Below are 17,548 nucleotides of genomic sequence, written 5' to 3'. Positions count from 1 at the left end.
AATCTGACTAATTCAACTGGTTCATTCAGAGACTGGCTGAACCAGTTTTCAATGTTGGCTGATTAATTTCCCCTGCAACTCTGCCCTACATGTCAAAAGTCTACAAACAGAAAGGAGGTATTTGATTGGGGCGACACGGTGGGTCAGTGGTTAGCACTGTTGGCTCACAGTACCAGGGTACCTGGTTCGATTCCAGCCTCGGGCAGACTGTGTGTGGAATTTGCACATTCGCCCAGCGTCCTCCGGGTGCTCCGGTTTCCTCCCACAGTCCAAAGATGTGCAGGTCAGGTGACTTGGCCATGCTAAATTACCTATAGTGCTAGATGTATGAGTCAGAGGAAAATGGGTCTGGGTGGGTTACTCTTTGGAGGGTCAGTGTGGACTGGTTGGGCCGAAGGGCCTGTTTCTACACTGTAGGGAATCTAATCTAAATTTAGATTCAAAATACTAATTAACACATACAGGCAGACTTCTGAGGGGTAATGGCATGACTAAAATCAAAGTAAACTGAAAAGTTCCATGCACAATTCTCCACTGTGCATTTACCTCACAGACCTGTTCTCTCTCTATCAATACCAGAAATATTGCTCAGCCAGCGACGAAGAATACAATGCACAATTTCCTCTTCTGTTTCCTCATGGGGATAATCATAGCTTCCATTTGGCACTTTCCACAGCTGGTATAATTTAAGAATTAAACTTATTAAAATCATCTGGTCAAACTAGATCTTGCTGCAAAACAAGAACCACTATAAAACATTAACAGAAACAAGTCAATATTCTAGTAGTATTTTTGGAAGGGATAATTTATCACAAACAAAACATTGAATTTATTCAAAATACCAAAGTAATCAGGAGAGACGAGGACGGAAAGGCAGCAGAGGTGGAGAAAAACCGACAGCAGACAGCCCTTGCAACTTATTCCTACCAATGTATGAGATAGAAGAAAAACATGAGGCAATTATTGCAGTCAATAAAAATCAGGAAAATACTCTTTGGATCAGAGTAATACCTAGTACAAAAAAACCTGCATGTGGCAGTTTGGGGTCAATCATTTCAGCTGTACTGGATCAGCCAATAAATACTACAATTACAAAATCAGGTCAGAGGCTAGTCATTTCAGGCAAGCAACTCACCTGTTTCTCCAGTGCATGCCCACTATCCACAGGACAAGTCAGCAGAATGATGATATACTCTCCACTAGCCTGAATGAGAGCAGCTCCAACAGCACTCTAGTTTCACACAAGCCAGGACCAAAGCTGCTTCCTGGACTGGTAGACTATCCACCATCGTCCAGATTCATTAGTTTCATTGCAGACAGTAATCACAGCGTGTACCATCTAACAAATAAAAACAACTTAACTGCTTGAATTAAGTCACATACTCGGTCATTATATGGAGAATGGAGGACTAAGCACAATGCTGTTGGTTTTTGTTCATTCAATTATGGGATGTGCACATCACAGGCTGAGCTAGCATTTATTGTCCATCACTAAATGCCCTTGAGGTACAGGTGGTGAGCTACCTTCTTGAATTACTGCTACTGGTATAGATAGACCCACGATGCCATTAGGGAGGGAGCTCCAGAATTTTGACTATGCAATGCTGAAGGTACAGCAATATGTTTCAAATTAGGTTGGCGATTGGCTTGAGGGGAACTTGTAGCTGGTGTTCCCGTGTACCTGCTATCCTTGTCCTTCTAGTTATAGAGGCCATATTTTTGAAAGGTGTTGTCTCAGGATTCGTGGAGTGCAGTGCATCTTGAACCAGCTACACTGCTACTGAACAGAGTGGATGCTTGTGAATTTGGTCCAATCAAACAGGCTACTTTGACCTGGAGTGTGTCAAACTTCTTGAGTGCTGCTGAAGATGCACTCAGCCAGACAAGTGGGGAATATTTGAGATGGTGGACTGGCTTTGGAAAGTCAGGTGAGTGCTGCTGTACTCATATAGCTAGTCCAGTTCAATTTCTAGTCAACAGCAAACCACAAGGTGTTGGTAACTTGGGGACTTAGTGATGGCAATACCACTTAACGTCAAGGGGACACTGTTAGATTCTCCTTTGGTGAAGATAATCATTACCTGACACTTGCGTGGCATGGAAGTTACTTGCCATCTGTCAACACAACCCTGCAATTGTCCAGGTTTCGCTGGAGTTACATATCAACCAGACCAAATAAAGTGTAATAAGATGTCCTTCTCTAAAGAATATTAGTGAATCAGATGTGCTTTTTACAATAATTAATGATAGTTTCCCAGCCACGATTACGGAGACTAGCTTTCAATTCCAGACTGATTTATTGAGCTTAAATTCCAATAGACATCCAGAGCTTAGACTTAACCATTACAGTAATGAAAAATAACATTTCCATTATGCCACCATCTCCCCTAAGCTAGCAAAAAGATCTTTGCTTTTGCCCACTTTAACGACCAATGACCCAATATTCATGGTACATGTACATAAATTACTTGGATGAGGAAACCAAGTGAAATATTTCCAAGTTTGCTGACAACACAAAATTAATTGGGATTAGGAGTTGCGCGAACAATACAATGAAGTTTCAGGGCAACAAAATGTTGAGTCTCTAGGAAAACATGGTAGATGCAGGACAAGGTGAGGGAGAGAGCTAGCCCTTGACATCAAGGTTATATTTCATAGAATGCGGCATCAAGCATCTCTAACAAAACTGGAGTCAATAGATACCAGGGTAAAACGGTCCGCTGGTTGGAGTTATACCCGGCACAGAGGAAGATGGTCATGGTTACAGGCAAATCCAGAAGACTGGAGAACAGACAATGTTGTTACTTTGCTTGAGGAGGACAACAAGGATAATCCAGGAAATTATAGGCCAGTGACAGGCAAATTATTGGAGAAGATTCTTAGGGCAGGATTTTACCCGCATTTGGAAAAGAATGTACTTATTAGGGATAATAAGCACGATTCTGTGTGGGAGAGGTCCAGAAGATCAAATCATATGAAATTCACAGCACATAGGTAAATTGGATCCAAAACTGGTTTGGTCATTAGAAGAGTAGAGTTGTGGAGGGGTGTTTTTCCAACTGGAGATTTGTGAAATAGTACTCTGCAAAGATCAGTGCTGGGACATCTGCTGTTTACAATATATATCAAAGTTTTTGATGAAAAGGATATAGCACAATATTGACGAATTGGAAATTTTGGCATACCTGTCTGCACCCTTCTACTCTCTGCCTGTTCATTGTCTGTCTGAATGCCTCTTAAACATTGCTATCATATCTGTTTCTGCCAGTCAGTACATTCTTGGCACCTCACCACTCTGTGTACAACTTCCCTCATAAATCTCCTTTAAACTTTTCCACGCTCACCTTAAACTATGGCCCCCCAGTATTTGACATCTCCATCCTGGAACCATTCTTGAAGGCCAGCTTAGATACAGGGCCCAAAAGTGCTTAAATAATCCAAATACAGCTTTAGACAGATTCAACAGTATATTGCTGCTCTTGTTTTCTAGTTTTCTGCTTGAAATTAATGCCAACATTGCACTTGTGTCCCTAACAGCCAAATGAACTTGCATGTTAACCTTTAGAGAATACTGAACCAGGATTTCAAAAGGTGCTTTGTGCTTCAAATTTCCAAACGGTTAGCAACAAGAGGTCAGGGTATCCAGCCTATAGTTTCCTGTCTTCTGCCTTCCTCCCTTCTAAAACAGGAGTGTTACATTAGCCACTTTCCAATCCTCTGGGAATCTCCCAGATTCCAATAATTCCTGAAATTTCACGACTAATGCCTCTACAATCTCAACAATCTCCTTCAGAACTCTGGGGGTGCAGTCCATCTGGTCCAAGTGATTTAGCCAACTTCAGATTTTTCAGCTTCCGTGGCATTTTACCCCGACTTTCCTGAAGTCCCGTTTTGTTGCTGGTGTCTTCGATTGTGAAAACAGACACAAGGTACCTATTCAGTTCCCCAGCCCATTTCTTTGTTCCCCATTACTACTTCTCTAGCCTCATTTTCCAGAGATCCAGTGTCCACTCTTGCCTTTCAGATATCTAAAAAAAAACTGGTGCAATCTTCTTTTATATTACGAGCCGGTTTACTCTCATATTTCATCTTGTCCCTAATATTTTCTCTGCTTGTTTTAAAGGCTTCCCATAATCTTCACTGCATTGCATGCTTTTCCTTTTATATTGTTCCAGACTTCTCTTGTCAACTATAGTTGCCTCATCCTCTCCTGAACACGTTTCTTCTTCCTTTAGATGAAATTCTGATGAGCCTTCCAAATTAGCCCCAGATTTTAGTCCTATCATAACTGCTCCAATGTCATCCCTCCTTGGCTTCCCTTCCATTTAACTCTAGCCAGCTCCTCCCCTTACATCTTTGTAGTTACCTTTAGCCAATTGTGGTACCCTAATATCTGATTCAATCTTCTGCCACTCAAATTGCACGGTTTTTCTATCATATTATAGTCACTGCCCCCGAGGGGTGTCTTCACTTCCAGCTCACTAATCAAATCTGCCTCATTACACATAACTAAATGCAGAACTGCCTGCTCCCTAGTGGGCTCTACCACAAGCTGCTCCAAAAAATCCAACCTCGTAGACATTTCATGAATTGCTTTTTTTCAAATCTGCTCATAACCTAAATTTTTCAATCAACCCATGTAATGAAGTCTCCATGATTATTGCAATAATGCCTTTCTTACATGTCTTTTCTATCTCCTGATTTATTTTCTTCCTCACATCCTGAGGCAATTCTCCACTCCTTCCTATTGGAAGGATGTGTGAAACTTGAAAGGATTCAGAAAAGATTGGCAAAGATGTTGTCAGGGTTAGAGATTTGAGCTATATGGAGAGGCTGAATAGGCTGGGATTGTTTCCCCTCGAGATCCAGAGGCTGAGGGGTGACCTTACAGAAGTTTTTAAAATTACGACAGGCATGAATAAGCTCAATGGTTAGGACTGCTGCTGCACAGCGCTCGGGGCCCAGGTTCAATTCCAGCCACAGCGACTATCTCTGTGGAGTTTGCACGTTCTCCCCGTGTCTGTGTGGGTTTCCTCTGGGTAATCCGGTTTCCTTCCACAATCCAAAGGTGTGTGGGTTAGGTGAATTGGCTGTGTAAATTGTCTATAGTGTTCAGGGATGTGTAGGTTAGGTGTAGTCAGGGGTAAATGTAGAGTAACAGGAAATGAGTTTGGGTAGGATACTCTTCAGAGAGTCAATGTGGACTTGTTGGCCCAAAGGGCCTGTTTCTACATTGTAGGAATTTTTGTTTTTAAAAAAGTATCTTGGGAAGTTATATTAAGTTAAAGATACTGCATAATTCTTGCTGTTGTGCAATTCCCCTTTCCTTCAAATTATCAGAGATGCCTCTTCAGCAAACTCACACAATCTCTCAGCCTCTCTCTCCAAAGACACTCTGTAACAACCTACTTCTTTACTGAAGCCATCAGAATGTTGTTCATTGGCATAGGGTTGATTGCTATCTGGTGGCATTCCTGTAAAATGCCTGGGAGGGTTTTACTACGTTAAAAGGAGTCTATAAATGCAAGCAGTCATTGTAACTTTGCAAGTGTGATATCATATGACGGGCTCATTCAAAATTACTTTGCCCAAAATGACAGTGGTTCTAATCTCATGGCATTTCAGTAGCAAAGAAAAGCACCACTAACATCTTCCAAATTTAAGATATCTAAACACTACAAATGAATCACAATATGGGGCTCACAGATGAAGATATCAATGTAATTTATTTTTCCAACAGCTCATTTAAACCCACTGCACTCCTGCACTACGTTATTGTTTAATTTAGTTAATACTCAAACCTTAACTCCAATTACACATTTGAAATGCAATTTAAATGTTCACATCACATCAACATTATTTCCACCTCTTATTGGAAGGTTACTTTATATAAATATTTAAGACTTAACTAGCCATCTTACCGGGCCTCTGCAGCAAGCAGTTCATCATAGTGAGAAGACCTCTGATCATCATCTTGCCGATAACGGATCACTGTTGCAAGACCTTTACTCACCAGGGCTTCTGCAATGTTACTGAAAAAGAAATGGTTCGAAAACAGTTATCCATAAGCTCCCACTTCTAAGAGAATATACTAAGTACAAAGCATTAAAATATGTCCTGGAACCCAATTAAATATTAGGTTGTTTAGCAGGCATTCTACACATTAAAGTGCATTATCTATATACCAATTAGAAAATGAGCACTACAAACAAAAAATTGTACCATTTACTGAACCACAAATTCCCAAGTGGCATGATCAAACTTAAATAATACTTGATTCAAATATGCAATAATAGGTTATAGCATGTTCACTAGAATCGTCACCCCATCAATAAAAATCAATCCCTTTGCATTGGAAACAAAGTGATTAACAGGTGATCACATAAACCTAGACTAATATGCAGTGAATCAACTATAATGATGTGATAACAATTTTATTCATGAGCAATGTTAGATCATAGAAAAACACAGAACTTCAACAATGAAGGTTGTGGTAAAAAGGAGGGTAATAAACTTTCAATACTTCTGGACAAAGAAGGCAAGATATAAACAACATGAAACCAAAAGACACATCATTAGGACCATGAAGTGTAGGAGCAGAAGGAGGCCATTTGATCCCTCAAGTCCACTGTGCCATTTAATGAGGTCATGGCTAATTTGGTAATACTCAACTTCACCTTCTTGCCTTATCCCAATTATGCTTGATGCCTCTTGTTCACAAATCTATTTATATCAATCTTTAACAAATTTAATTACCCAGTGTCTGCAGTAAACAATCCTACAGATTCACTAGCCTCAGAAAAAGTTCCTGCTTGTCTCCCTTAAATGGGTGACCTCTTACTCTGAAGATCAGACTGTCTGGTGTTAAGCATTCCCATACGGGAAAACCACCTCTGCAGCCACCCTATCCTGTCTAAAAACAGTTTTGTATAGTTCAATACTATCATCTCTCATTTTTCTAAACTCAAATGATTTAGGACCAACCTATTCAACCTCTCCATTAGAAATTACTCCATATACACGATCAACCAAATCAAACTTCACTGGGCTGCCTTCAATGCCAGCGCATTTATCCTTTCATAATAGGACAAAACTGTTTAGCATATTCTGGTTGTGGACTAGTGTCTCAAAGTTTTAGCAAGACTTCTGTTTTTATGCTCCATTCCTCTTTAATTGAAGGCCAACATTCCATTTACCTTCCCTATTACTTCCTGAACTTGAATACTATCTTTTAATGACTAATGCATGATTATTCCCAAACCCTTCCTGTGCTGTAGCTTTCAAAAACTTTTTTCTAATATTCAGCTCTTCTCATCTCACACTTTTCCACAAGATATTCCATATGCCAAATTTTTACCCGCTTATTTAACCTGTCTATATACATATATAGACATTGTGTTATCCTTATCACTTGCCTTGTTACTCATTTTTTCTCATCCACAAATTTGACAGTACATTCACTTCCTCCATCCAAGTCAATATTATCGATTATAAACAACTGTGGTCCCAGCACTGATCCCTCTAACACTCCACTGGTTCGAGGTTGTCAGCCTGAAATACCCCTCTTATCCTAACTCTGTCATCTATTAGTTAGCCAATTCTCTATCCATGCGAATCACCCTTAACACCATAGGCTTTTTTTCTAACGAAATAGGAGAAACTGAGCACAGCAGAGCTGGAGAATCAATCGGAATGGGTGGCACTGGAAAAGCACAGGTCAGCAGCATCCGAGGAACAGAACAGTTGATGTTTAGGGCACTTGATGAAGGGCTTATGCCCGAAACATCGACTCTCTTGCTTCTTGGATACTGCCTGACCTGCTGTGCGTTTCCAGTGCCACCCTTGTCAAGTTTTATCTCATTAAATATCCTCATGTTCCATACTGCATTGAACACGTTTTGGAAATCTAAATATATTCCATCAACTGATTCACCTTTATCTATCCTGCATGTTACTTTTACAAAGAATTCTAATAATTTGAGAGGCATGATTTCCCTTCTTGAAGTCATGCTTGATCACATCATGCATTTCTAAATGCTCTAACTGCTGCTATCCCAATGATAGATGTTCAACCAACTCGCCTGATCTTTTTGTTCATTTCCCTTCTTGAATAGTATTTTACATTGGCAATGCTCCAATCCTCTTGGTATTTTCCTGAATTTAAGGATTCTTGGAAGATTATTACCAAAGCATCCACTAGTGTTGGTGTCACTTTCTTTAATACAACTCATCAGATCTCAGATGCCCCATGGCCTTCAGCACTATTAGCTTCCTCAGTACATTTTCCTCTTGTGACAGTGATCATATTTACTTCCCCTCCACCTTTAACTTCTTAATCATTTACTATGTTCTGGAACATTAGTAATATCTTCTAGTGTGAAGACTCAGACAAAGGTTCAGTTCCTCTGTCGTTTTCTTGTTCCTCATTATTTCCCCAACTTCATTCCCTAAAAAGCCTATGTTTATTTTGCACTCCGTCTTCCCTTCTATACATTTAAAAAAGCTCATGCAGTCTGCTTTGATATTACTTGCCAATTTACCTCTAAAGTTTATTTCTGCCTTTTTATTTGGTCATATTTTAAATAATGTTTGAGATTTTAAAAATTGAGTAGAACTGGAAAAATATTCATAAAAGGGTGAGGTACTAAATTAGCTTTCCCAATTCCATGCTTTATGATCTAGTGTATATAACTGCCTGCAAAATATCACCTCTCTTTGGAAAGAGTGTCACTCTATTATTCGGTTCCACATGGTCAACCATCCATTCTCATTCAGACGAGATTTGTTGTATTACATAACATACATTGATAATAACCATAACCCATTTCCATCCTCCAAAAATTATCTCCCATGAAGCCACTCTCTCCTCCATCTTCTGCCAGAGGATAGTGAATCTGTGGAACTGATTGCCACAAAAGGCTGTGAAGACCAAGTCACTGAGTATGTTTAAGACAAAGACAGATAGATATTTGATTAGTGGATCAAAGGTTTTGTGAAGGCAGCAGGAAAATGGGGTTAAGAAACATATCTACCAGCCTGACAGCAACAGGGTCCTTGGGCGTCTGTCTGTGTGGTGTTTGCACATTCTTCCAGTGTCTGCGTTTTCACCAGGTGCTCCAGTTTCCTTCCACAGTCCAAAGATGTGCAGGTCAGGTGAATCGGCCATGCTAAATTGCCCACAGTGCTAGGTGATGGGTCTGGGTGGGTTACTCTTCGGAGGGTCGGTGTGGTCTGGTTGGGCCAAAGGGCCTGTTTCCACACTGTAAGGAATCTAATGAATCTAATAATCAAATGACAAAGTAGACTCAATGGGCTGAATGGCCTAATTCTGCTCCTGGATCTTACGGCCTTATAACCTCCCCAGTTCCCAAAGTAAAGCTTGAAGAATGGGAGTGAGTGGATATGTGGTCACAAGGTGCGCAATTTCTATATTTTAACATAAATTATTTCAGAGTTCAGATTTCAAACTAATGGAATGAGAATTGTAGGTTGCTTACACGAATTGATAATAATTGACAGTCTTTCTGGGGTTATGATTTTAAACTAGTATGTGTCAGACAGCAATAATTTGGATACTCCTGAAGTGATGGAATTTCTTGCCTTTTCTAAATTGAGTGAGTAAAGACTGAATGGCATTAGCTTTTTGGTTTAGAAGCAGAAAGAATTAATTTTTGCTTTGCTGAAGATCTGGCTGTAGTAAGATATAAAACAGCTTCTGCCAAAAGTGTTTGGTTGTAAACCTGAAACAGCTATTTGAAACTAAGAATTTTAATCACAGTTCTATGAATAATCAAAGAAATGGCTATCAGGATCTCAAGACTGGGAATTGAAAGAAATAGTTAAATTGTATGTATAAACATGATACAGGGAACTCCCTCCATCTCTCTAATATTTGAGTAGTGTAAAGTGTTAGTGTTGAGAATAGATGGGATTTTCTCTTGCGTTTTGAAATCTTATAAATTGTTACATATTAAAAGCTGGAGTGTTCTATTTTAATTTATTTTGTGTAATAAACTTCTGCTTTATTGTTAAACTTAAATCAGCAGCATTGAGAGCTTATGTTTTCACAAAAGGCCACCACATTAAATAAAAATATAAAGTATGACCTATGAAGCCAAATTTCAGTCTGGGATGTGAATTATCCAGCAGTAGCATTAAATGAAATCAAAACCTTATACATAAACAAATGTAAAGTTAGTGTAATTCTACTGAATTAAGGGCTACCTCACCACTTTATTTTCCATGGAAGATTGGAATGTCAACCATTTATGCTGCAACCAAAGACAGCTTAACATGGTTCTCAAAAATTATCTAGTCAATTTAGCTCAGTGGGAATATGGCTTTTTTTGCAAAGCTGTACAGGCACTTTGTAAAACAATCCAGTCAGTGCCAATATCCTGCCATGTCCTAAAAACACAAGTATCTATCAAATTCCCGACTGAAATTCATTTTGTGGTTGTGGGTTCAGGTTCCACTCTACTACTGCATGTACATAATTTCCACAGACACTCCACTGCAGTACAAAGAGTTCTGCAGAGATGCCATCTTCCAAATGAGACTTAAATAACATGTTGCAAGGTAGTGTTAAAATATGCATAAGTCTGCATCAACATGTAGGTTCAATGAAGACAAATACTGGAGTATTGATAGAGGCTTTTATCAAGGAAAAAATTAGGTCTCGCCCAAAAAAATCTCCAACTAGACTAATGCCAACTTGGGAAGAAGTAACAAAACCCAATATCCCAAAAATATAAAATCTGTATCAATTTGTGGTACTAAAAAGCCATTTGGTGATTACTACTTTGGTGATTATAATGTAAGGCTCTTTAAAAGCAGATCAGTGTACACATGATTTGGCACTGTGTTAACATGGGCTTGCACCTCAAATACCAACACAGCTCTTCAATCTCCATTCTACTGTTGTTCAAACGAATATAAAGGCAAGCTACTCCCACAATAATGGTCAAAAGAAAAGCTCAAAGTTCGAGAGAGCTAAGAAGAGCCAGGAGGGGATACAAGTCGTCTTTGGCAGGTAGGATCAAGGAAAACCCTAAAGCTTTCCATAGGTATGTCAGGAATGACTAGAGTAAGATTAGGGCCAGTCAAGGACAGGACTGGGAAATTGTGCGTGGACTCCAAGGAGATTGGGGAATACGCTAAATGAATACTTTTCGTCAGTATTGTCACAATATTGGTTCTGTTACAAGGTTACTATGTCCTTGAGTCCCCCCCACACCCCCCCAAGAGAGGGGGTAACAGACCAGGCTCCATCATGTCTGAAGTTTGAATGGTTCATTGGGGCCTTGTTGTTTATCCTAACAGATCGTGCTTTAGACCAAAAGCTTGAAAGGTCTTTTGAAAAACTGGTATAGTCAAGGGGGTGTGGCCAGCTCTATAGCTGTGCGATTCAATTCAGTTCAGTAACAGGTGAGGAGGGAAACTGGAGGTCTTCTCTCTGTCCTTCTACCCTTCTGATTTCGAACTGCAAGTTGCCACTGCCTTTTTTTTTAAAACTGTTTATGCTGAGAGGTGTGTGTATTGTGACTGCTGCAAGTATTTTCGGAACACCATCATTAAGTCGGCTTTGGATAAGTTATCCAGTGTTCTATTTTCTGTCCTTTGTGTAAATAAATTTTGGTTGTTTAAAACTTGGCAATTGAACTAGTTAATTCACTCTAGAAATATCCACTATACACCTAACTAAACAAATAGCAAATTTATGGTCTGGGTTACCTGCGTGAAAATGATTTGAGGGGCCTGGCCTCGTCCATAACAGTATTCACACTGGAAAAAGACAATGTTGTCAAGGAGAATACTGAGACACAGGCTGTTAGACTAGACGGGATTGAGGTTCCTAAGGAAGTGGTGTTAGCAATTCTGGAAAGTGTGAAAATGTGCAAATTCCCTGGGCCGATGGGATTTATCCCAGGATTCTCTGGAAAGCTAGGCAGATGATTGCAGAGCCTTTGGATTTAATTTTTAAGTCATGGCACGGTGACTCAGTGATTAGCACTGCTGCCTCGCAATTCCTGCCTCAGGTAACTGTGTGGAGTTTGCACGTTCTCCCAGTGTCTGCGTGGGTTTCCTCCGGGTGCTCTGATTTCCTCCCACAGTCCAAAGATGTGCAGGTTAGGTGAATTGGCCATGCTAAGTTGCCCGTAGTGTTAGGTGCATTAGTCAAAGGGAAATGTAGGGGAATGGGTCTGGGTGGGTTGCTCTTTGAAGGGTTGGTGTGGACTTGTTGGGCAGAAGGGCCCGTTTCCACACTGTAGGGAATCTAATCCAATTATCTCATACGATACAAATTAAGGAAAGGCTCCATATTTTTGGGCGGCACGGTGGCTAGTGCTGCTGCCTCACAGCGCCAGAGACCTGGGTTCAATTCCCGCCTCAGGCAACTGACTGTGTGGAGTTTGCACATTCTCCCCATGTTTGCGTGGGTTTCTTCCAGGTGCTCCGGTTTCCTCCCACAGTCCAAAGATGTGCAGGTCAGGTGAATTGGCCATGCTAAATTGCCTGTACTGTTAGGTGAAGGGGTAAATGTAAGGGAATGGGTCTGGGTGGGTTGCTCTTCGGAGGGTTGGTGTGGACTTGTTGGGCCGAAGGGCCTGTTTCCACGCTGTAAGTAATCTAATCTAATCTAATCTAATCTAATCAAATCAAATCAAATCAAATCAATGTCTACAGGAATTGTGCTAGAAGACGAGAGGATAGCAAATATTGTCCCCTTGTTCAAGACAGGGAGTAGAGACAGCCGTAGTAATTATAGACCAGTGAGCCTTACTTCAGTTGTGGGTAAAATGTTGGAAAGGATTAGAAGAGATAGGATTCATCATCTAGAAAGGAATAAGTTGATTAGGGATAGCCAACAAGGTTTTATGTAGGGTAGGTTGTGCCCCTCAAACCTTAGAGTTCTTTAATAAGGTGACCAAACAGGTGGATGAGGGTAAAGCAGTTGATGTGGTGTGTATGGATTTCAATAAAGCATTTCAGAAGGCTGCTCACAGTAGGCTATTGCAGAAAATAGGATTGACGGTGATTTAGCAGTTTGGATCTGAAATTGATCAGCTGAAAAGAAGACAGAGGGTGGTGATTGATGGGAAATGTTCATCCTGGAGTTCAGTTACTAGTGATGTACTGCAAGGATCTGTTTTGGGGCCACTGCTGTTTGTCATTTTTATAAATGACCTAGATGAGGGCGCAGAAGGATGGGTTAGTACATTTGCAGATGACACTAAGGTTAGTGGAGTAGTGGACAGTGTGAAAGGTTGTTGTAGGTTACAGAGGGACATAGATAAGCTGCACAACTGGGCTGAGAGGTGGCAGAAAAGTGAGAGGTGGTTCTCTTTGGAAGGAGAAACAGGAATAGAGTAAAGGGCAAATGGTAAGATTCTTGGTAGTGTAGATGAGCAGAGAGATCTTCGTGTCCATGTGCACAGATCCCTGAAAGTTGCCACCTAGGTTGATTGAGTTGTTAAGAAGGGATACAGTGTGTTAGTTTTTATTGGTAAGGGATTGAGTTTCGGAGCCATGAGGTCATGCTGCAGCTGTACAAAACACTGGTGCGGCTGCACTTGGAGTATTGCGCACAGTTATGGTCACCATGTTATAGGAAGGATGTGGAAGCTTTGGATAGGGTGCAGAGGATATTTACCAGTATGTCGCATGGTATGGAGGGAAGGTCTTATGAGGAAAGGTTGCTTTTGTTAGAGAGAAGGTGGTTGAGAGGTGACTTAATTGAGACATACAAGATGATCAGCAGTGGCTCAGTGATTAGCACGGTTGCCTCTCAGCACCGGGGTCCCAGGTTCGATTCCAACCTTGGGTGACTGTCTGTGTGGAGTTTGCATATTCTCCCAGTGTCTGCATGGATTTCCTCCAGGTGCTCCAGTTTCCTCCCAAGGTCCAAAGATGTGCAGGTTAGGTGAATTGCCCATGCTAAGTTGCCCATAGTGTCAGCTGCATTAGTCAGAGGGAAATGGGTCTGGGTGGGTTACTCTTCGGAGGGTCGGTGTGGACTTGTTGGGCCGAAGGGCCTGTTCCCACGCTGTAGGGAATCTAATCTAATCTAGATAGGGTGGACAGTGAGCCTTTTTCTCGGATGGTGATGGCTAGCATGAGGAGTCATAGCTTTAAATTAAGGGATGATAGATATAGGACAGATGTTCATTATTCAGAGTACTACGGATATGGAACATCCTGCCTGCAACAGTAGTAGACTCGCCAACATTAGGGGCATTTAAATTGTCACTGGATAAACATATGGATGATAATGCAATAGTGTAGGATAGAAGGGCTTCAGGTTGGATTCACAGATCATTGCAACATCAATGGCTGAAGGGCCTGCACTGCGCTGTAATGTTTTATGTTCTAAATGTTGTAAGTGTATCTGTATCTATCAATTCGCAAGTCTGGGAAAGATCTTTATGTCCGAGCAGATGGCAGATGTTCAGTGGTAACTGGCACCTTGTGAAATAGTCTGTCAGGAAGTGGTCAGGGCTCAAATTGGATTTTGGACTGCTTTGTGCTCGAGAAAAAAAAAATCAAACTGTTGATGCTACAGCATGAAGATGTGAAAGCTCTCTACTAACCTCCTTCATCGCCTCTTGGAAATTCAGATGTAGAAAACTAAGTAACAAGTATCACTGCCTTAATCATGAGTTAACTATAAAGGTGAAACTGATGAACATCTTCAAGCAATCAACCAAAAAACCTGTGGAACATCATATCTTGTGAAAACACTTTAGTACTCTGGCAGGTTTGGTTAGTTTGCTTTTATCTATCTATTAACTGTGTTTGTCTATCTTTTATGTAACTGGAGCTGAAAACAAAGGTTTTTGAATTTAGACCAACTAAATTTTTTTTTGTTTCATATTACTTCACTCAAGTTACAATAGAACATAGAACATTACAGTGCAGTACAGGCCTTTTGGTCCTCTATATTACACCAACCTGTGAAACCAATCTGAAGCCCGTTTCACCAACACTATTCCTTTCTATGATCATTTAAATGCCCTTAAAATTGACTAGTCTACTACTGTTTGCAGGCAGGTCATTCCACGTCTCTACTCCTTTGAGTAAAGAAACTACGCAAATATACCTGTCCTATATCTATCACCCCTCAATTTAAAACTATGTCCCCTTGTGCTAGCCATCACCATCTGAGGAAAAAGGCTCTCACTGTCCACCCCAAATAACCCTCTGATTATCTTGTATGTCTCAATTAAATCACCTCTCAATGTCCTCTCTAATGAAAACAGCCTCAAGTCCCTCAGCCTTTCCTCAGAAGACCTTCCCCCATAGCAGGCAACATCCTAGTAAATCTCCTCTGAACCCTTTCCATAGCTTTCACATCCTTCCTGTATTGCGGTGACCAGAACTGTACACGATACGCCAAGGGCAGCCGCACCACTGCTTTGTACAGCTGCAGCATGACCTCATGACTCTGAAATTCAAATCTCTCTACTAATAAAAGCTAACACACCATATGCCTTCTTAACAACCATATCAACATGGGTGGCAACTTTCAGGGATCTATGTACATGGGCAGTGAGATCTCTCTGTTCATCTACACTACCAAGAATCTTATCATTAGCCCAGTACTGTTTATTCCTGTTGCTCCTTCCAAAGTGAATCACCTCACAATTTTCCACATTAAGCTCCATTTGCCACCTCTCAGCCAAGCTGTGCAGCTTACCTGTGTCCCTCTATAACCTGCAACATCTTTCAGCACTATCCACAACTCTACCGATCTTAGTATCATCCGCAAATTTACTAACCCATCCTTCTATGCCCTCATCCAGGTCATTTATAAAAATGACCAACAGCAGTGGCCCCAAACCACATCCTTGCAATGTACCACGAGTAAGTGAACTCCAGGATGAACATTTCCCATCAACCAACCTCTGACTTCTTTCAGCTGGCCAATTTCTGATCGAAACCACTAAATCACCCTCAATTCCATGCCTCCGTATTTTGTGCAAATAACTACTGCGGGGAACTTATCAAACAACTTACTAAAATCCATATACACCACATCAAGTGCTTTACCCTCATCCACTTGTTTGGTCATCTTCTTAAAGAACATAATATGGTTGGAGAGGAACAACCTATCCTTTACAAAACCATGTTGACTGCCCCAACCAACTTATTCCTCTCTGGATGATTAGAAGTCCTATCTCGCATAAGCTTTTCCAACACTTGACCCACAACTGAAGTAGGGCCCACTGGTCTATAATTACCAGGGTTGTCTCAATTCCCCTTCTTTAACAAGGGGATACCATTTGATATCCTCCAGTCTTCTGGCACTATTCCTGTAGACAACGACGACAAAGATCAAAGCCAACGATTCTGCAATGTCCTCCCTGGTTTCCCAGAGAATTCCAGGATAAATCCGGCCCAGGGGACTTTTCTATTTTCACACTTTCCAGAATTGCTAACACCTTCTCCTTGTGAACCTCAATCCCATCTCATCTAGTCACCTGTATCTCAGTATTCTCCTCGACAACATTGTCTTTTTCCAATGTGAATATTGACGAAAAATATTCATTTAGCTGGGACTCCCCGCACAACTCCCACTACTATCCTCGATTGGCCCTAATCTTTTTCTAGTCTTTTTTTTTTCCTTGACATACCTAAGGAAAGCTTTGGGGTTTGCCTTGATCCTATCCGCCAACTTCTCATGTCTCCTTCTTAGCTCTCTCTTTAGTTCTTTCCTGGCTAACTTGTAACTCTCAAGTGCCCTAACTGAGCCTTCACATCTCATCCTAACAGAAGCTACCTTCTTCCTCTTGATGAGAGATTCAACTTCTTTAGTAAATCACGGCTCCCTCATTCGACAATTTACTCCTTGCCTAACAGATACATATTTATCAAGGCCACGCAGTAGCTGTTCCTTGAATAAGCTCCATATTTCAATTGTACCTATCCCTGCCCCATCCTATGCATGCTGAATCTTGCCAAATCACATCATAATTGCCTTTCCCCTAGCTATAACTCTTATCCTGTGGTATATACTTATCCCTTTCTATCACTCAAGCAAGTATAACCGAATTGTGGTTAATATCACTGAAGTGTTCACCTCCCTCCAAGTCTAACACCTGGCCGGGTTCAATACCCAGTACCAAATCCAATGTGGCCTCACCCCTTGTTGGCCTGTCGATATACTGTGTAGGAAAACCGTCCTGCACACATTGGACAAAAAATGACTTACCGAAAGTACTCAAACTATAATATTCCCAGGCAATAGTTGGAAAGTTATAGACCCCGCCCATGACAACTACCCTGTCACTCTTGCTCCTATCCAGAATTCTTTGCTAGCCTTTCCTCTATATCTCTGGAACTATTTGGAGGCCTATAGAAAACTCCCAACAGGGTGGCTTCTCCTTTCCTGTTTCGAACCTCAGCCCATATTACCTGCATAGACGAGTCCTGAAATGTCCTTCTGCCACCGTGATGCTGTCCTTGATTAACAATGCCACCGTGCCCCCACAATGTTTTTTAAACCATCTTTGCTGTTCTTACTGAAACATCTAAATCCTAGAACCTG

At 41.0% G+C, this 17,548-nt stretch overlaps 1 protein-coding gene across 1 annotated transcript in view; it reads right to left on the bottom strand.

Annotated features, from left to right (window-relative positions):
* snd1 (staphylococcal nuclease and tudor domain containing 1) overlaps positions 1 to 17,548 on the bottom strand; it is an 890,588-nt gene that overhangs the window by 706,167 nt on the left and 166,873 nt on the right. The window contains exon 13 of the mRNA XM_043713955.2: positions 5,922 to 6,032. Coding sequence (XP_043569890.2) covers positions 5,922 to 6,032 — 111 coding nt within the window. The remainder of the gene's footprint in view (positions 1 to 5,921; positions 6,033 to 17,548) is intronic.

Source organism: Chiloscyllium plagiosum, unplaced genomic scaffold (assembly GCF_037043375.1).
Source record: "Chiloscyllium plagiosum isolate Xiang-an unplaced genomic scaffold, Cpla_swu_hap1 HiC_scaffold_23, whole genome shotgun sequence".
NCBI classification, from domain to species: Eukaryota; Metazoa; Chordata; class Chondrichthyes; order Orectolobiformes; family Hemiscylliidae; genus Chiloscyllium; species Chiloscyllium plagiosum.
Note: the sequence above shows the minus strand (reverse complement) of the source record. Positions and strands in the feature narration are given on the sequence as shown.